The sequence below is a fragment of the Oncorhynchus mykiss genome, chromosome 3 (assembly GCF_013265735.2).
Source record: "Oncorhynchus mykiss isolate Arlee chromosome 3, USDA_OmykA_1.1, whole genome shotgun sequence".
Lineage (NCBI taxonomy): Eukaryota > Metazoa > Chordata > Actinopteri > Salmoniformes > Salmonidae > Oncorhynchus > Oncorhynchus mykiss.
The window spans coordinates 22603334-22618087 of record NC_048567.1 but is presented as its reverse complement, the minus strand read 5'-3'; the positions used below and the strand labels follow the sequence as shown (position 1 = coordinate 22618087).

The window sequence follows — 14754 nt, the reverse complement described above, 5'->3', positions numbered from 1 at the left end:
ACTGTTTTCTTCCTTTATTTTGGTTGACTGATAAAAAGTTAATTCCAATTTAAATACATGTGCACACTTTAATAAACGTCAAAGCACATAAAACTAGAGATAGAAGTCAACCACTTTGATAAATGTGGCAAGAGAGGTTGTACTGGGACAGTAACAGTATGGGTCAGAAATAACACTGGATGCCAGAGAGACACAAATTAGAAATAGCGTTAGCCATCCAAGTTCATGGATCCAAACTGCTGTGAAAACAAAACATATTACATTTGTATACCCATGTCCCAGACACACAACAGCACCAGTTAAATACCATTTAAGTACCTTATGAACACACATCCGAACTGGGCACAAACTGGTTGAATCAATGTTGTTTCAACGTAAATTTGTCAATGTATTGTAACATGGAATCTATGTGGAAAATATATTGGATTTGAAAAAACTATTGTTTTGAGGGTGAAATGTCAACCACAGGATTATGTCATCGTTGTAACCCCTTTTCAACAAAGACAACCCTTGTGTAAAATATGTTGAATTTGTACCTTTGAAACAACGTCAGATCTTCAACGACATATCCACTATCAGAAAAAAAAACAATAGGCTCAGCAGCACCTTCTGTTGGAGAGATGATCTATATACAGTTATTCATTTGGTCTCCCATCCAGGGTTTTAACCAAGCCCATTCCTGCTTAGCTTTGATATTTGTCACCAAATATCAACATTTGTAGGAGATGTATCTTCTGATTGGATAGTTGCATCTGTGCCACTGACTTAGTCTGGCTTTAATTCCAGTTCGTCTACAAATTAATAATTGATATGTGGAATTCATGTCTCCATCTCAACCAAAAATCTAAGTTAAAGAATAGGACTAAATCACATCTAACTTGAAATGCACTTCAACTTTGATTTAGTCATATTCTTTCATTTTGATTCTTGGTTGACATAAATTCATGTAGACAAACTGGAATTAAAGCCATACTAAGTCAGTGGCAAAAAAAGATACATCTCCTTCAAATGTTGATATTTGGTTGTGTTGACAACCAAACACAATTCAATATAATTTTTGCAATACAGTAAATAGCCTATTAATTTGACGACAAATTATATGTTGGATTCACGTCTCCAACTAAACCAAAAATAAAAGTTAAAGAATAGGATTAAGCCAGTGGCTCAGATGAAACCATCCAAGCATTAGGCTATTTTACAAACTAATGTAAAGGTATTTATTCAACCTTAAAATGAGTAACACGCATCCATGGCCAAATTTTGAGGTTAGCCTACAGTAACTATAAATATCTTCTGTAATAATAGAAATTGGGCATGTTCCAAGATAGCATGCAAACACCGCAGGTTTGTGGTGATCTTCACAATTGCTATAATAATCTGCGCAGATTCTAGCGCGCTATTGATCACTGTCACAACAGTTGCTAAATTAAAAGATGTGATCCAATGTGACTGCTATCACTTCAAATCTGTTGAATCTATGGAACTAATGAAAAAACAAGTGGTCAATGTATAGCAGCTGTTACATGTTATGAGTAACTCAGTCTAATGAAAATAGACTTATATCTGAGTAAAAATAGATGTTCAGCGTCTGTATTCTAAAAACTACTTGTTTTGCTTCTTTGGTACTTCTAAAAATGTCTACACAGGTCTGAAACTAGCCCAGTGATATATGGTTGGGAACTTTGGACAGTGATATATGGTTGGGCCAGTAACCAGGTTTCCATCCAACCTTTTTATGCGAGTAAAGTCGGATTAAAAAAATGCCACGACAGGCCTGATGGAAACAGCACATTTGTCGGTAAACTTTCCAAATTTCGACAAAACTAAATACGCTAGACAAGGTGGGATCTTTTTCTGTCTGTAAAATGAATTATGCGAGAAATATCGGTGGAAACGCATTTATGTGCAAATATTGATGTAATAACTGTCATATAGAAGTACATTTGGAGTCGTGATATTGTGTGGTCCTCCCACTACGACTCAGGAAGGCATACAGTTTATTAGGCTATATGAAATAAATGATAAACTTCACAGGGTGGTGAAAGTGCACGGTGATGAGCCTTTCCAATAAATATCGAGGGTCTTATTCTGGTGACATGATGATCGATGCTTGGCTGCCGTTTGACAAATACAAATAATCATGCTCTTATCCGTAATAATCTCATCATGTAGACTAGCCTACCTGCAAACTGTTGGCTAGAGCGCACGTGCAAAGACCAGAGATTCGCAATATAACGCAACATTTTTTCTTAAAAGAACAGCAAATGCGACGGAAACCCATTTAACTTGTATTTAATGGTAATTAAATCGCAAAAGGTGTTTTTATGTGCACTACGTCATCACGCACAGACTGTTATCCGCAACAAGTCAATGTGATGGAAACATCTCTGGTGGGAATGTGCACATATTGTTTTAATGCGGATTTTAGAATATTCGCATGAAAATCTGTCACCAATAGGATGGATACCTAGCTATTGAGTGAGACAGAATCAGAAAGTAAAATGATTGATGTGGAAATAGTAGAATATTAGCTATGAAGGGTATGGTGAACTCGAAGTACTGGGTGTTAGTTGCATTTAAAGATCAGAAAGGTGCTGTTAAAAGCAATGCAAAATATTTTAGGTGGAAACTGCTGACAAATAAACTAAAGTGCTTTGACATGTAAAGGATTGACCCCGGCTCATTTACATGTTACTGATATTTACCTGTTCACCAGAACAGGTCAATATTCCAACTAAAACCTTTAAGTGGTAAATTGAAACTTTAGAAACTGATTTTACATAAAAAATATGAGTATGTCCTTTTGTATCATCTGTAGCTTAGATCGATGTGAGCTGTACCCTGGCCTCTTGAAAGACTGATTTTTGAAAGTGTCATGATACTGATAAAAACATGGAATGGGTGAAATGCTTTCAGTGCCTTCTTTTGATTTCCAGATAAATAGGGAAGATGGGGGTGATATTCATCCCCTGTGATGAAACAAGAAAACAACAAAGACTTGTGCTACAAGTTGATACAACTAGGAGCTCTAACTACAGAAAATATGTACATGCATTCTAATATATATTCTTTAGCATGTTTTCATATGTAAAAGTATTTAAAAATACAAAACAAAATATACAGCTAATCAAAAATACACTATTAAATCTCCAGGTTCGCTGGCTTCACAGAGACATTAAAAAATACAATAAAACCAGACTTTACAGTTGGGTCGGTTACCACAGCAACGAAACAACGGAACCAGGCAAAGAGAAGAAAGAGGAAAGCAAGATGGTGTAATAATGAGAGGTAGAAAGAGAGGGCAGGAGAGAGACTGGGGGCAGTTCAGTCGTCACCACTGTCGCTGCCTGACTCGCTCAACTGGAGGTCATTCCCTGTGGACACACCAACACACACATTACTACATTGCAACCACAAGCTAAATACTTCTATCAAGAGATAAATGATTAGTAGTAATCCCAACGTAGAGTGCTGCCCTGGTACTCACTGAGCGTGTTCATCAGCTGGTTGCTGCCCTGTTGCCTGTCTGCTCCTCCGTTGACCACGGGGTTGGGGGAGGGCTGGATGTGGGGGAGAGGGAGTGGGACAGGTTGGGGATGAGGGGCGTCATGCTCCCCATCACTGCTGGAGCTGTCGTCCCCACTACCAGAGCCACTGGCAGAGTCAGATGAGCTGCTGCCGCTACTGCGGCTCATTTGTTCAATAACATCCACCTCCGCTCGCAGCTCTGTGCCAGGCCAGGAGGGGGCGACAGAGTCAGTACACAGACAAAGTCAATAGAGAAACAAGAATGATCACTGGGTAAAAGTGCTGGCAACACATGAAGAGGCTCACCTCTCTTGATGTCATCTAGCTGGGGCTCAGGGGAGGGGTTGTCCTTGGAAGGGGAGGGGGAGGTCTTGGCCCCTGCACCAGGCTTAGTGGGGGCACGGAACTGCGCTGGAGGCTGGGTGGCAGTGGCACGCACCGACTGTTGCTCAATCCTGGCCTGGATCTTACTGCTGCCCTCCGCTCTGAAAAACAAAAGTCAACAGCTGCACATGTACTGTCACAAATGATCTGCAAAACACACTTCTCCTAAAGGTTAATTGTTACTATGCATTTTTGAGACAGTGTTTTGGTTAACACCTGGTTTTCTTGACCTGGATACTGCTGCTCAACTTCTCCAGCATGTACTCCCCAGTGTCATGATTGATGATAAGAACACAGTCTTTCTGATATGGCCGCTTATTCCCTTTGAATACTGTCATGGGTGGTGTAGAGCCCTACGCACAACACAATAACAAGTATCATGATCAAGTACACAGTTTGCTTTCATCTTTCTGCAGTGGAGTTATCAGAAATAACTTTTGTCATTGTACAGCACAGGCAAAAGACCACAGTTGAGTAACAATGACTAAAAAACACCCACTCTTACTGGAATGTGAGGTAATGTGATGGTGACTTCCTCTCCTTTACCGACTTGCAACTCTCCCTCGCAGCTTGTGTCAATTGAAGCTGGTTTGAAATCATCTACAAGTGTGAAAGAGTGAGAAAGGTAATTATGTCAGAAATACTACTTACCTGTCCAAAATTGTAATCAGTAACCTAACTTTTGGATTAGGCAAACTCAGTAACGTAATCTGATTACTTTCCCCTTAAGGGGCATTAGAAGAAGTAAAAAAGGACCCATCAAATGCATTTGGTGTGTCATCATAGTGGTCTCTGACTTGTGGTCAGACTAGCTCAGGTGGAACAACCTTAAAATTAAAAAACTTCTTCAGGATTGGTGGGTCCCCTGCGGGACGGTTGAGCTAACGTAGGCTAAAGCGATTAGCATGAGGTTGTAAGTAACAAGAACATTTTCCAGGACATAGACATATCTGATATTGGCAGAAAGCTTAAATTCTTGTTAATCTAACTGCACTGTCCAATTTACAGTAGCTATTACAGTGAAACAATACCATATTATTGTTTGAGGAGAGTGCACAATTTTGAACATGAAAAGTTATTAATAAATAAATTAGGCACATTTGGGCAGTCTTGATACAACAGTTTGAACACAAATGCAATGGTTCATTGGATCAGTCTAAAACTTTGCACATAGATTGCTGCCATCTCGTGGCCAAAATATACATTGCACCTGGACTGAAATAATACATTATGGCATTTCTCTTGCATTTCAAAGATGATGGTACAAAAAACGGTTGTTTTTTTCTTTGTATTATCTTTTACCAGATCTAATCTGTTATTTTCTCCTACATTCCTTCACATTCACATTTCCACAATCTTCAAAGTGTTTCCTTTCAAATGGTACCAAGAATATACATATCCTTGCTTCAGGGCCTGAGCTACAGGCAGTTAGATTTGGGTATGTAATTTTAGGCGGGAAAAAAAGGGCCCGGTCCTTAAGAGGTTTTTAAACTTGCACCTTTTTTCAGTACTGAATTGAATGTCATTGAGAAAACAGAAAGGTATTAATGTATTTTTTTACAAACATCCTTTCTGAATTTAAAAGTAATGACCTATCTAATGTACACTACCTACGTTTTCAAAAGTATTTGTAATCTGATTACAATAGTTTTGCTGGTAACGTTCTATCGTACCGGATTACCGTTAGTTTTTTTGTGCTAGCTAACTAACAATAACTAGCTACATTGTTAGGTAACGTTAGCTAGCTGACGAAGATAGTTAGCTAACGTTATCTAACTTACAAACTTGTCAAAAGGCGTGACTAAAGTTGGGTATAGTAAAATAAACGTAACATATTTACACATTTATATTTAATCAATAAAAATTGTCTACTAACATCTGATGGTGTGAAATGATGATTTTGGCCTCTTCTCAAAGCTCTCTCCGAGCTTCAAAACATGTTCTTCTTTGTCCAAGAGCGGATTTGTACTCCCATTCATGACTCTGCTAGAAGTTTAATATTCCCATTTATTTAAATTATGCTGCGTTATAAAAGTGAATGATAATAACGTAGTATATAAGATACTTCAGCTAGCTATGCAGCTAGCTAAGCTATTTTGAAAAACAATCCCTAAGTCACATGACCACTCCTTTTCCTGTTTGTTCCAGTGCTGAAATGTCACCGATAGGATCTGAGCACCCTAATCGGGTTTACCCCAAAATAAACACCGACAAATCAGCATATTTACTACATTAGAATTAGTAACGATGTATTATTAGCTATTAGTATAATAATACGATTTTCACTCACACGAATAAGTACAACGTTTTTACTGACTGAGATGAACAGGCCGGAATCATCGTAATCAAACACTGTTCCCACACGGATGAGGAAGACTGTATGCCACACGAGAAGTCTTAGAACATTTATGGAACATTTGCGTTCATAAAAAATGTATGTGAAAATATTTCCTGCATTTTCAATAACAGTCTATCTATCACTATAAAGTGTTAGTGCCATCCATTAACATTAGCAAGATAATTTCATATGGATTGATGAAATAATAGATTTGAGGGTGTCAAGGAAGTTCTGCTATTAGCTTCTGCCGTTAATTACAGTAGTGCAAGTTATGGCACTATCAAAGCAAGACGACACAGCCAATGTTGTACTCCCTGGAGAGGAACCCAAAGACGGATTGCCATGTCTTACCCCACCTGTCCAAAGCAAAACATCTACTGGCAGGACTTTGAATGAGAAAGAGATGGAGAAACTGACAGGTGACCAGACTTTGGTGTCTGATTTCAAGCAGATGAAGTTGGAAAAGGAGGCACAGAAAAACTGGGACTTGTTTTACAAAAGGAACACAACAAACTTTTTCAAGGATAGGCATTGGACCACCAGAGAGTTTGAAGAACTGAAAGTGTGCCTTGAGGTAAGACAATGACGTAGGAAGTTGTTAGGTTTCCAACTAGGGGTGCATCTCAATAAATTTCTCAATATGGTACGTTTCTCTTTCAGTTTGAAGCCCAGAAGCTGGTCCTGCTTGAAGCTGGCTGTGGGGTTGGGAACTGCATCTTCCCACTACTGGAGGAAGACCTCAACATCTTTGTCTATGCCTGTGACTTCTCACCACGAGCTGTGGAGTTTGTGAAGGTAAGAAGATGTACCACTGATGACCCAGAGCCAGTGGGACTTTTAACAAAACAACCCTGATATCCAGTGTCATTTTCTCTTTGTCCTCAGCAACACTCCCTGTACTGCGCTGAGCGCTGCAGTGCGTTCCAGTGTGACCTGACTAAGGATGACCTGAGGGGTAACGTCCCAGTGGGATGTGTGGATGTGGCCACGCTCATATTCGTCCTCTCAGCCATCCACCCAGACAAGATGCAGCAGGCTCTGGACAACATTTACAGGGTGAGACAGGGCTGAGGAAAAGGATGAAACTGCAGTAAACACTTAACACCCTCAACATAACTTGTGACTGAATTGACGTTCTCTGTGTCAGGTTCTGAAGCCAGGGGGCATCATTCTGTTCAGGGACTATGGCCTGTATGACCACGCCATGATGAGATTTAAGGCTGGAAACAAACTGGGAGAGAACTTCTACGTCAGACAGGATGGTACCAGGTCTTATTTCTTCTCCAAAGGTCAGTCCATTCATCTTTCCTCTCCTACATTTTCCCTCATAGTTATTTTAGCTTTTTTGTCTTTCTTTATTGTCTTTTTTTTTTGTCTTTTCGAATTACCCACAAGCAGTAAGCAGTCGGTCTGGTCTCTTCTATGGGACTATATCTGTGTTTATACATTTTGAATCATGGTTATTGTCTAATCTTGATTATTGTCCAGTAGTGTGGTCCAGTGCTGCAAGGAAAGACCTAGTTAAGCTGCAGCTGGCCCAGAACAGAGCGGCACGTCTTGCTCTTAATTGTAATCAGAGGGATGATATAAATACTATGCATGCCAGTCTCTCTTGGCTAAGAGTTGAGGAGAGACTGACTGCATTACCTCTTCTTTTTACAAGAAATATTAATGTGTTGAAAATTCCAAATTGTTTGCATAGTCAACTAACACACAGCTCTGACACACACACTTATCCCACCAGACATTACACCAGGGGTCTTTTCATAGTCCCCAAATCCAGAACAAATTCAAGAAAACGTACAGTATTATATAGAGCCCTTATTGCATGAAACTTCCTTCCATCTCATATTTCTCAAATAAACAGCAAACCTGGTTTCAAAAAACAGATAAAGCAACACCTCACGGCACAATGCCTCTCCCCTTTTTGACATAGATAGTTTGTATGTATGCATTGATATGTAGGCTACGTGTGCCTTTTTAAAAATGTATGTAGTTCTGTCCTTGAGCTGTTCTTGTCTAATGATGTTCTGTATTATGTCATTCTGTATTATGTTTCATGTTTTGTGTGGACCCCAGGAAGAGTAGCTGCTGCTTTTGCAACAGCTAATGGGGATCCTAATAAAATACCAAATCTGAACGTCTGTGTTTCAGAGCTCCTTGCAGACCTGTTCAGAGGGGCGGGTTTCGAGAGTGTAACCAATGAGTACGTGCTACGAGAAACGGTCAATAAGAAGGAGGGGCTTTGTGTGCCCAGGGTGTTCCTTCAAAGCAAGTTCCGAAGGCCAGACCAATTACAGGGCTCCTGAAGTCCCTTTCCTCAACAAATGTTTGAAACCTTCAAAGGCACAAATGGACTGAAACCTTCATATATAAATGGACATCATTGGACAAAAGGCTACACTGCCGTATCGCTGATCAAGTGCTGCTTGTTTGATTATGCCTTTTTATTATTAGAACTCAGTGGTGGAAAAAGTACCCAATTGTCATACATGATTAAAAGTAAAGAAACCTTAATAGAAAATGACTCAAGTAAAAGTCACCCACTAAAATACTACTTGAGTAAAAGTTTTTTTTTAAATAGTATAATCAAAAGTAAAAGTAAATGCTATACATTATTTTAAATTCCTTATATTAAGCAAACCAGAAAGCACAATTAGTTTTATTTACTGATAGTCGGGCACACTCCAACACAGACATAATTTACAAACAAAGTATTTGTGGTTAGTGAAGTCTGCCAGATCAGAGGCAGTAGTGATGACTGCGCGTTTTTTTGATAAGTACGTAAATTTGACAATTTTCCTATCATGCTAAGCATTCAAAATGTAACGAGTACTTTTGATTGTCAGGGAAAATGGGAGTCAAAAGTTTTTTTAAATCTTTAGGAATCTTTAGGAATGTAGTGAAGTAAAAGTTGTAAAAAATATAAATTATAAAGTACAAATACCCCCAAAAAACTGCTTAAGTAGTACTTCAACGTAGTTTTACTTAATTACTTTATGATTACCAATGATAAAACTGTATATGATGGAGAATTTCTTAGAGAGAATGGTTTGGTTGTGTAGTTTCAGAGTTGTTAAAGTTCCAATACTATTTTTTGCTGCCAACTTTTCCAATCATGTAATACATTTTCTTTACCACAAGGGGGCAACAAAATCTGTATAAAAAAAAATTCTAACATCAAGTGCTCCTTGGTTAGTCAAAATAAATATTCATATATTTTATCCTGCTCAATTTGTTGAATGTTTCCAGTTGATCATGTTTACCTAGCATTCATACACAATGTGCATAGTTGGCAAACCCATGTTGACTTCTAAAAATGTAAAAGTGATGATTTAATGTAGATGTCATGCACCTACTAATCTCTCGTGGAAAGATGCATGTAACATATCTGACACAATTATGCTAGATTTGAGTTCTTGGTGTCTGAGATTATGCACCTTAATGATTTTAAGTGGGCAGGATTTGTTTTAGTGCAACAGTAACAGATCCTGATATTTTAAAATTGAGAATACCTCTGATTTTATTTCTTTAGGCACTGAACAACAAGCATCTGGATTAGTTTTTGAGACCACCTCTTCTTTTTCTGCCCCCCCCTCCTCCCTCCAAATCCACCCATCTGTGACACCACAAAGTGACCCCTGACCCTGTAGTAGGATAGTGACCCCGGACCCTGTTCAGCAAGAAGCTGAAATTGTTAATCACATGTAACTTTTTCAAAGACCTTACAGGTGTGTGTGTATTTTTTCCACATGTATTTTTTCATGTGGAACTGACCCCACCACGCGTTTGCCCTTTCCAACAGTAGACTGGGTCTGTGTGGGTTTGTGCCATGTCACCTTGGGGAAATGAGACAAGTGTCACTCCTCACATCATCAGGAACGGGAGGGCAGCTGTATCCACAGCACACGAGGAGTCTGACATTCAAGGAAATGCCACAACCCCACCAGACACTTGGGGCTCAAAGGCCAGCTCCCTTCTGGCTTTTTATAGCCTATTCTGGGTTTACTGACACTGCTGTTTAAAATGGGTCTGACCATCATTTCAACATCCCAGAACCAAAGTCTTGCATCTACTTTGTTTATTTAACCTGGCAAGTCAGTTAAGAATAAATTATCATTTACAATGACAGCCTACCCAATTGTGCGCCGCCCTATGGGACTCCCAATCACAGCCGGATGTGATTCAGCCTGGATTCGAACCAGGGACTGTAGTGACACCTCTTGCACTGAGATGCAGTGCCTTAGACCGCTGCGCCACTCAGGAGCCCATTTTAACATCTGTCCACAAGAGATTAGTCTGAGAAAGGCTTTGCACAGTTTCACTGACATTCATCTCTGATAGAGCTCTATCATTTGTTTAGAAATGGGGTTGATTTATAGATCAGATAATCAGTGCAGCTCCCAGGTCAGACCGACCCTACCCACTGGGTACAGAACTCAATTCAACGTCTATTCCACCTTGGTTCCACGTAATTTCATTGAAACGATGTGGAAATAACATTTATTCAACCAGTGTGTGCCCAGTGGATAGTGAATAAGCACAGTACCCGCCATTTCCATATCCCGTCAATAGGAAGTCTATAGCAACACAATGAGTCGTTGAGGGAGTACACAGGGGCTCCCAGTCCAATTCAAGGTCCCCATCATCACTCATCACCTGTCACCATTATAACGTTTGTGACACAGGTACACACCCTGATCCGTCCTGTACACACACACACACATAAACAAGTGGCGCCCGTCTTTCTATCACGTGACGAGTGGTCTTACTGATGGTCCAGGGGAATCATTATTGTGAGTCTTTACCCCCAATAATGTTCTCTTAATGTAACCCAGTCCACATTCACTCACTGCTATAACACTTGGCACTTTTCCCCTAAACATTTACAGCACTGTGGTGCTTATCAACCTCTTAGGATCCTTTGTATATGAAGATGCTATAGATGCACCTGGAATGTTTTGTGAGGTGGAGCCCCCACGAGTGTGATATTGCATAAGAGGAATGTGATAGGAGGGATTGCAGGGTATGTGTCTCAGAGATAAAATATAGTACATATCTCTATCCTCAATGTTCTGAACGTTCCGCCCTACTCAACGGGACCATGGCAACATCCGTCTCTCTTATATTGCTGTCTTTTCCTTTATAGAGAGGGCACTTCCTGTAGAAACACAGGCTCAGGCTGAGGTCAGCTCTGCTCCACAAAGTGGAAGAGAGCATTGAAGAGGTCATAGCCTTCTAGTACTCTATATCTGGAGGGGTTTGACATATCCTGTTATTCAGATGAATTCCTTTGGGTGGACAACATGCTGACTGCTGTAGATGACCTTGTGCTTTTGATAGTAGTTACGGTGATGTAAAGTGGGAAGCTGTACGCTTGTGAGAAAAAAGGCTAGTACACTGTTCCCTGTATAATTACCGTGGAAGGGATCCCTTCCTTAATGATATTGATTTAAGTTTAAAATATATATATATACACTGCTCAAAAAAATAAAGGGAACACTAAAATAACACATCCTAGATCTGAATGAATGAAATATTCTTATTAAATACTTTTTTCTTTACATAGTTGAATGTGCTGACAACAAAATCACACAAAAATGATCAATGGAAATCAAATTTATCAACCCATGGAGGTCTGGATTTGGAGTCACACTCAAAATTAAAGTGGAAAACCACACTACAGGCTGATCCAACTTTGATGTAATGTCCTTAAAACAAGGCTCAGTAGTGTGTGTGGCCTCCACGTGCCTGTATGACCTCCCTACAACGCCTGGGCATGCTCCTGATGAGGTGGCGGATGGTCTCCTGAGGGATCTCCTCCCAGACCTGGACTAAAACATCCGCCAACTCCTGGACAGTCTGTGGTGCAACGTGGCGTTGGTGGATGGAGCGAGACATGATGTCCCAGATGTGCTCAATTGGATTCAGGTCTGGGGAACGGGCGGGCCAGTCCATAGCATCAATGCCTTCCTCTTGCTGGAGGTCATTTTGCAGGGCTCTGGCAGTGCCCCTCCTGCTCCTCCTTGCACAAAGGTAGAGGTAGCGGTCCTGCTGCTGGGTTGTTGCCCTCCTACGGCCTCCTCCACGTCTCCTGATGTACTGGCCTGTCTCCTGGTAGCGCCTCCATGCTCTGGACACTACGCTGACAGACACAGCAAACCTTCTTGCCACAGCTCGCATTGATCTTCCATCCTGGATGAGCTGCACTACCTGAGCCACTTGTGTGGGTTGTAGACTCCGTCTCATGCTACCACTAGAGTGAAAGCACCGCCAGCATTCAAAAGTGACCAAAACATCAGCCAGGAAGCATAGGAACTGAGAAGTGGTCTGTGGTCACCACCTGCAGAACCACTCCTTTATTGGGGGTGTCTTGCTACTTGCCTACAATTTCCACCTGTTGTCTATTCCATTTGCACAACAGCATGTGAAATGTATTGTCAATCAGTGTTGCTTCCTAAGTGGACAGTTTGATTTCACAGAAGTGTGATTGACTTGGAGTAACATTGTGTTGTTTAAGTGTTCCCTTTATTTTTTTGAGCAGTGTATGTTCACAGTCCTACATGTGGCATTTTGGGGCTTATGGTTTAGATAAGTATTGGAGAAACACTGTAGGCTATGCAGTTATGAATGCCTATTGAAATACTAATCCTGATTTCACATTGGTTCTTGATATGCTGCATACTCCCACTCCCCGCCTGATCACTGCCATCCTACTGGGCTGTATACAATATATGTGATCCTCCTAAATGAGGCATGTTATTCTCTGTCGGTGAATGGGTAGCGGATGTATTCCAAGACGGCTTTCCAAACGGGACACGACCCAATCAGATTGGAGCGCTGTGGAAAAAGTCATTGAGGTTTTCCTGACTGGTTGATCTGCTTCCTCCCGTCGTCGTGTCTCGTTGTTAACACTGTCAGTGAACTGGAGTTCTGACAGGCCCGCTCTAGCTGCTCTGTCCGATGGCTTTAAGGTGAGCAGCCAGACAGTCTGAGTTACATAACTGTCAAAACAATCACCCCCCTCAATCTGCTCGTCTGCCTGCCAGCCATCCTCTGCTTCTCTCTTTTCCCCTCTGATGGGCATGGGGAATGAAAACAAGGGTGTCTGGATGTGGGTATGACAGAGGGAGAGAAAAAGAGAGAGCGAAAGAAGGAGCAAGTAAGCACCTGTGTTTGTGTTGACTGTATCTGTGTGAATACAGGTCCAAGAGGTGTGTGTTTGTGTTGACTGTATCTGTGTTAATACAGGTCCAAGAGGTGTGTGTTTGTGTTGACTGTACCTGTGTGAATACAGGTCCAAGAGGTGTGTGTGTGTGTTGACTGTACCTGTGTGAATACAGGTCCAAGAGGTGTGTGTTTGTGTTGACTGTACCTGTGTGAATACAGGTCCAAGGGGTGTGTGTTTGTATGTGTGGGAGAAAAAGAGGGTTTAATACCTGGATGTAGTCCCACACTGTAGAGATGCTATCCTCCTGTCCTAGCTATGGGAACAGCCCTAAAGGCAGCACCATGTCTGAGTACCCTGTACTTACGTACTGTAGCTCACCTTACTATCCACGGCTGTCTAATCACGCACAGCAGCACCGATAAGGACCTCTTATATGCTGAGGTTAATGAACAAAATGGGCTGTTGAGCAGAACTGTGTCAGGATAAGGGTCCTTCACTGATGATGTGAATGGGTGCTAGCTATTTGCCTATCTAATCATATTTACTATATCTGGGTCACATGGTGTCTGAATCAGGATGGGACAAACACAGATAACAAGACGTGAACCCAATGGAAGATTAGATTGTATGGGCTCAATAACATTGATAGGTCTGTCCTGTCATCATAGTGCACTGCAGTAAAATAACTGGAAATCCAGCATTCTAATGGTAGTTGAATGATAACCGAGCCTTATGTTCTAATGTCAAGCAATTGCACTGATATGTGTCATTCAAAGCCTCTATCACTTCACAAACTCTTTATAACATTACCACCTACACATTACATTGACACACTGGGCATTCCATTACCGTAGATTGAGAGAAGGTGAGAATTAAAAAGATGTAGGTCAAACATGTCCATGAAGAAAGGGGACAGTTCCACTCAGATGTACAACATCCCAGATGAGTCCTGTCTAACATGATTGGTGAGTATAATATAGAATATAGGATGAAGAGAGTATCTGGTATTTTGGAGTTGGCTAATACAAAGAGGGTATCTGGTTGGGTATGGCTAACTGTTCTATGTGGAATGTAGGGGCAATGAATATCTAAGGGTATTCATTAAATACCAATTTTATTCATTATTATCTGAAATCTGTAACATTCTATTTTGGGAAGAAATATATATATATTAAATACATCTATAAAGGGTATTGAGTTTCCCAAATTGTACATTCAGCATGTTATAACTGTTTTACCACACAGTAAGTCGTCTCTGATGGTACATACATCTATAAATGCATCGGTTTGGACAGCAGAAGGGGCGTAACGTTACGCTGTAGATAAAAGTCAT

The 14754-nt window shown here is 40.7% G+C and overlaps 2 protein-coding genes across 3 annotated transcripts; one reads left to right on the top strand and one right to left on the bottom strand.

The window, feature by feature from the left end:
- Nucleotides 1-4: 4 nt before the first annotated feature.
- Nucleotides 5-6052, bottom strand: LOC110514168 (ELL-associated factor 1). Of its 2 annotated transcripts, none has more exons than XM_021593691.2 (6): nucleotides 5789-6052; nucleotides 4412-4512; nucleotides 4129-4265; nucleotides 3835-4013; nucleotides 3488-3727; nucleotides 5-3374 (listed from the first exon to the last, which is right to left on the bottom strand). In XM_021593691.2, the coding sequence occupies exons 1-6, from the start codon at nucleotides 5889-5891 to the stop codon at nucleotides 3325-3327; spliced, it is 810 nt and encodes a 269-aa protein (XP_021449366.2). In that variant the 5' UTR covers nucleotides 5892-6052; the 3' UTR covers nucleotides 5-3324. The 2 variants fall into 2 exon arrangements, with proteins under 2 accessions (XP_021449366.2, XP_021449372.2); XM_021593697.2 differs by having other exon boundaries at nucleotides 4418-4512.
- A 64-nt stretch (nucleotides 6053-6116) lies between these two features.
- On the top strand, nucleotides 6117-9484 carry LOC110514157 (tRNA N(3)-methylcytidine methyltransferase METTL6). The gene is made up of 5 exons (XM_021593683.2): nucleotides 6117-6824; nucleotides 6911-7045; nucleotides 7136-7306; nucleotides 7398-7539; nucleotides 8405-9484. Exons 1-5 carry the CDS (start codon nucleotides 6522-6524, stop codon nucleotides 8557-8559), a joined length of 906 nt encoding a protein of 301 aa, XP_021449358.2. The 5' UTR covers nucleotides 6117-6521; the 3' UTR covers nucleotides 8560-9484.
- Nucleotides 9485-14754: the final 5270 nt, after the last annotated feature.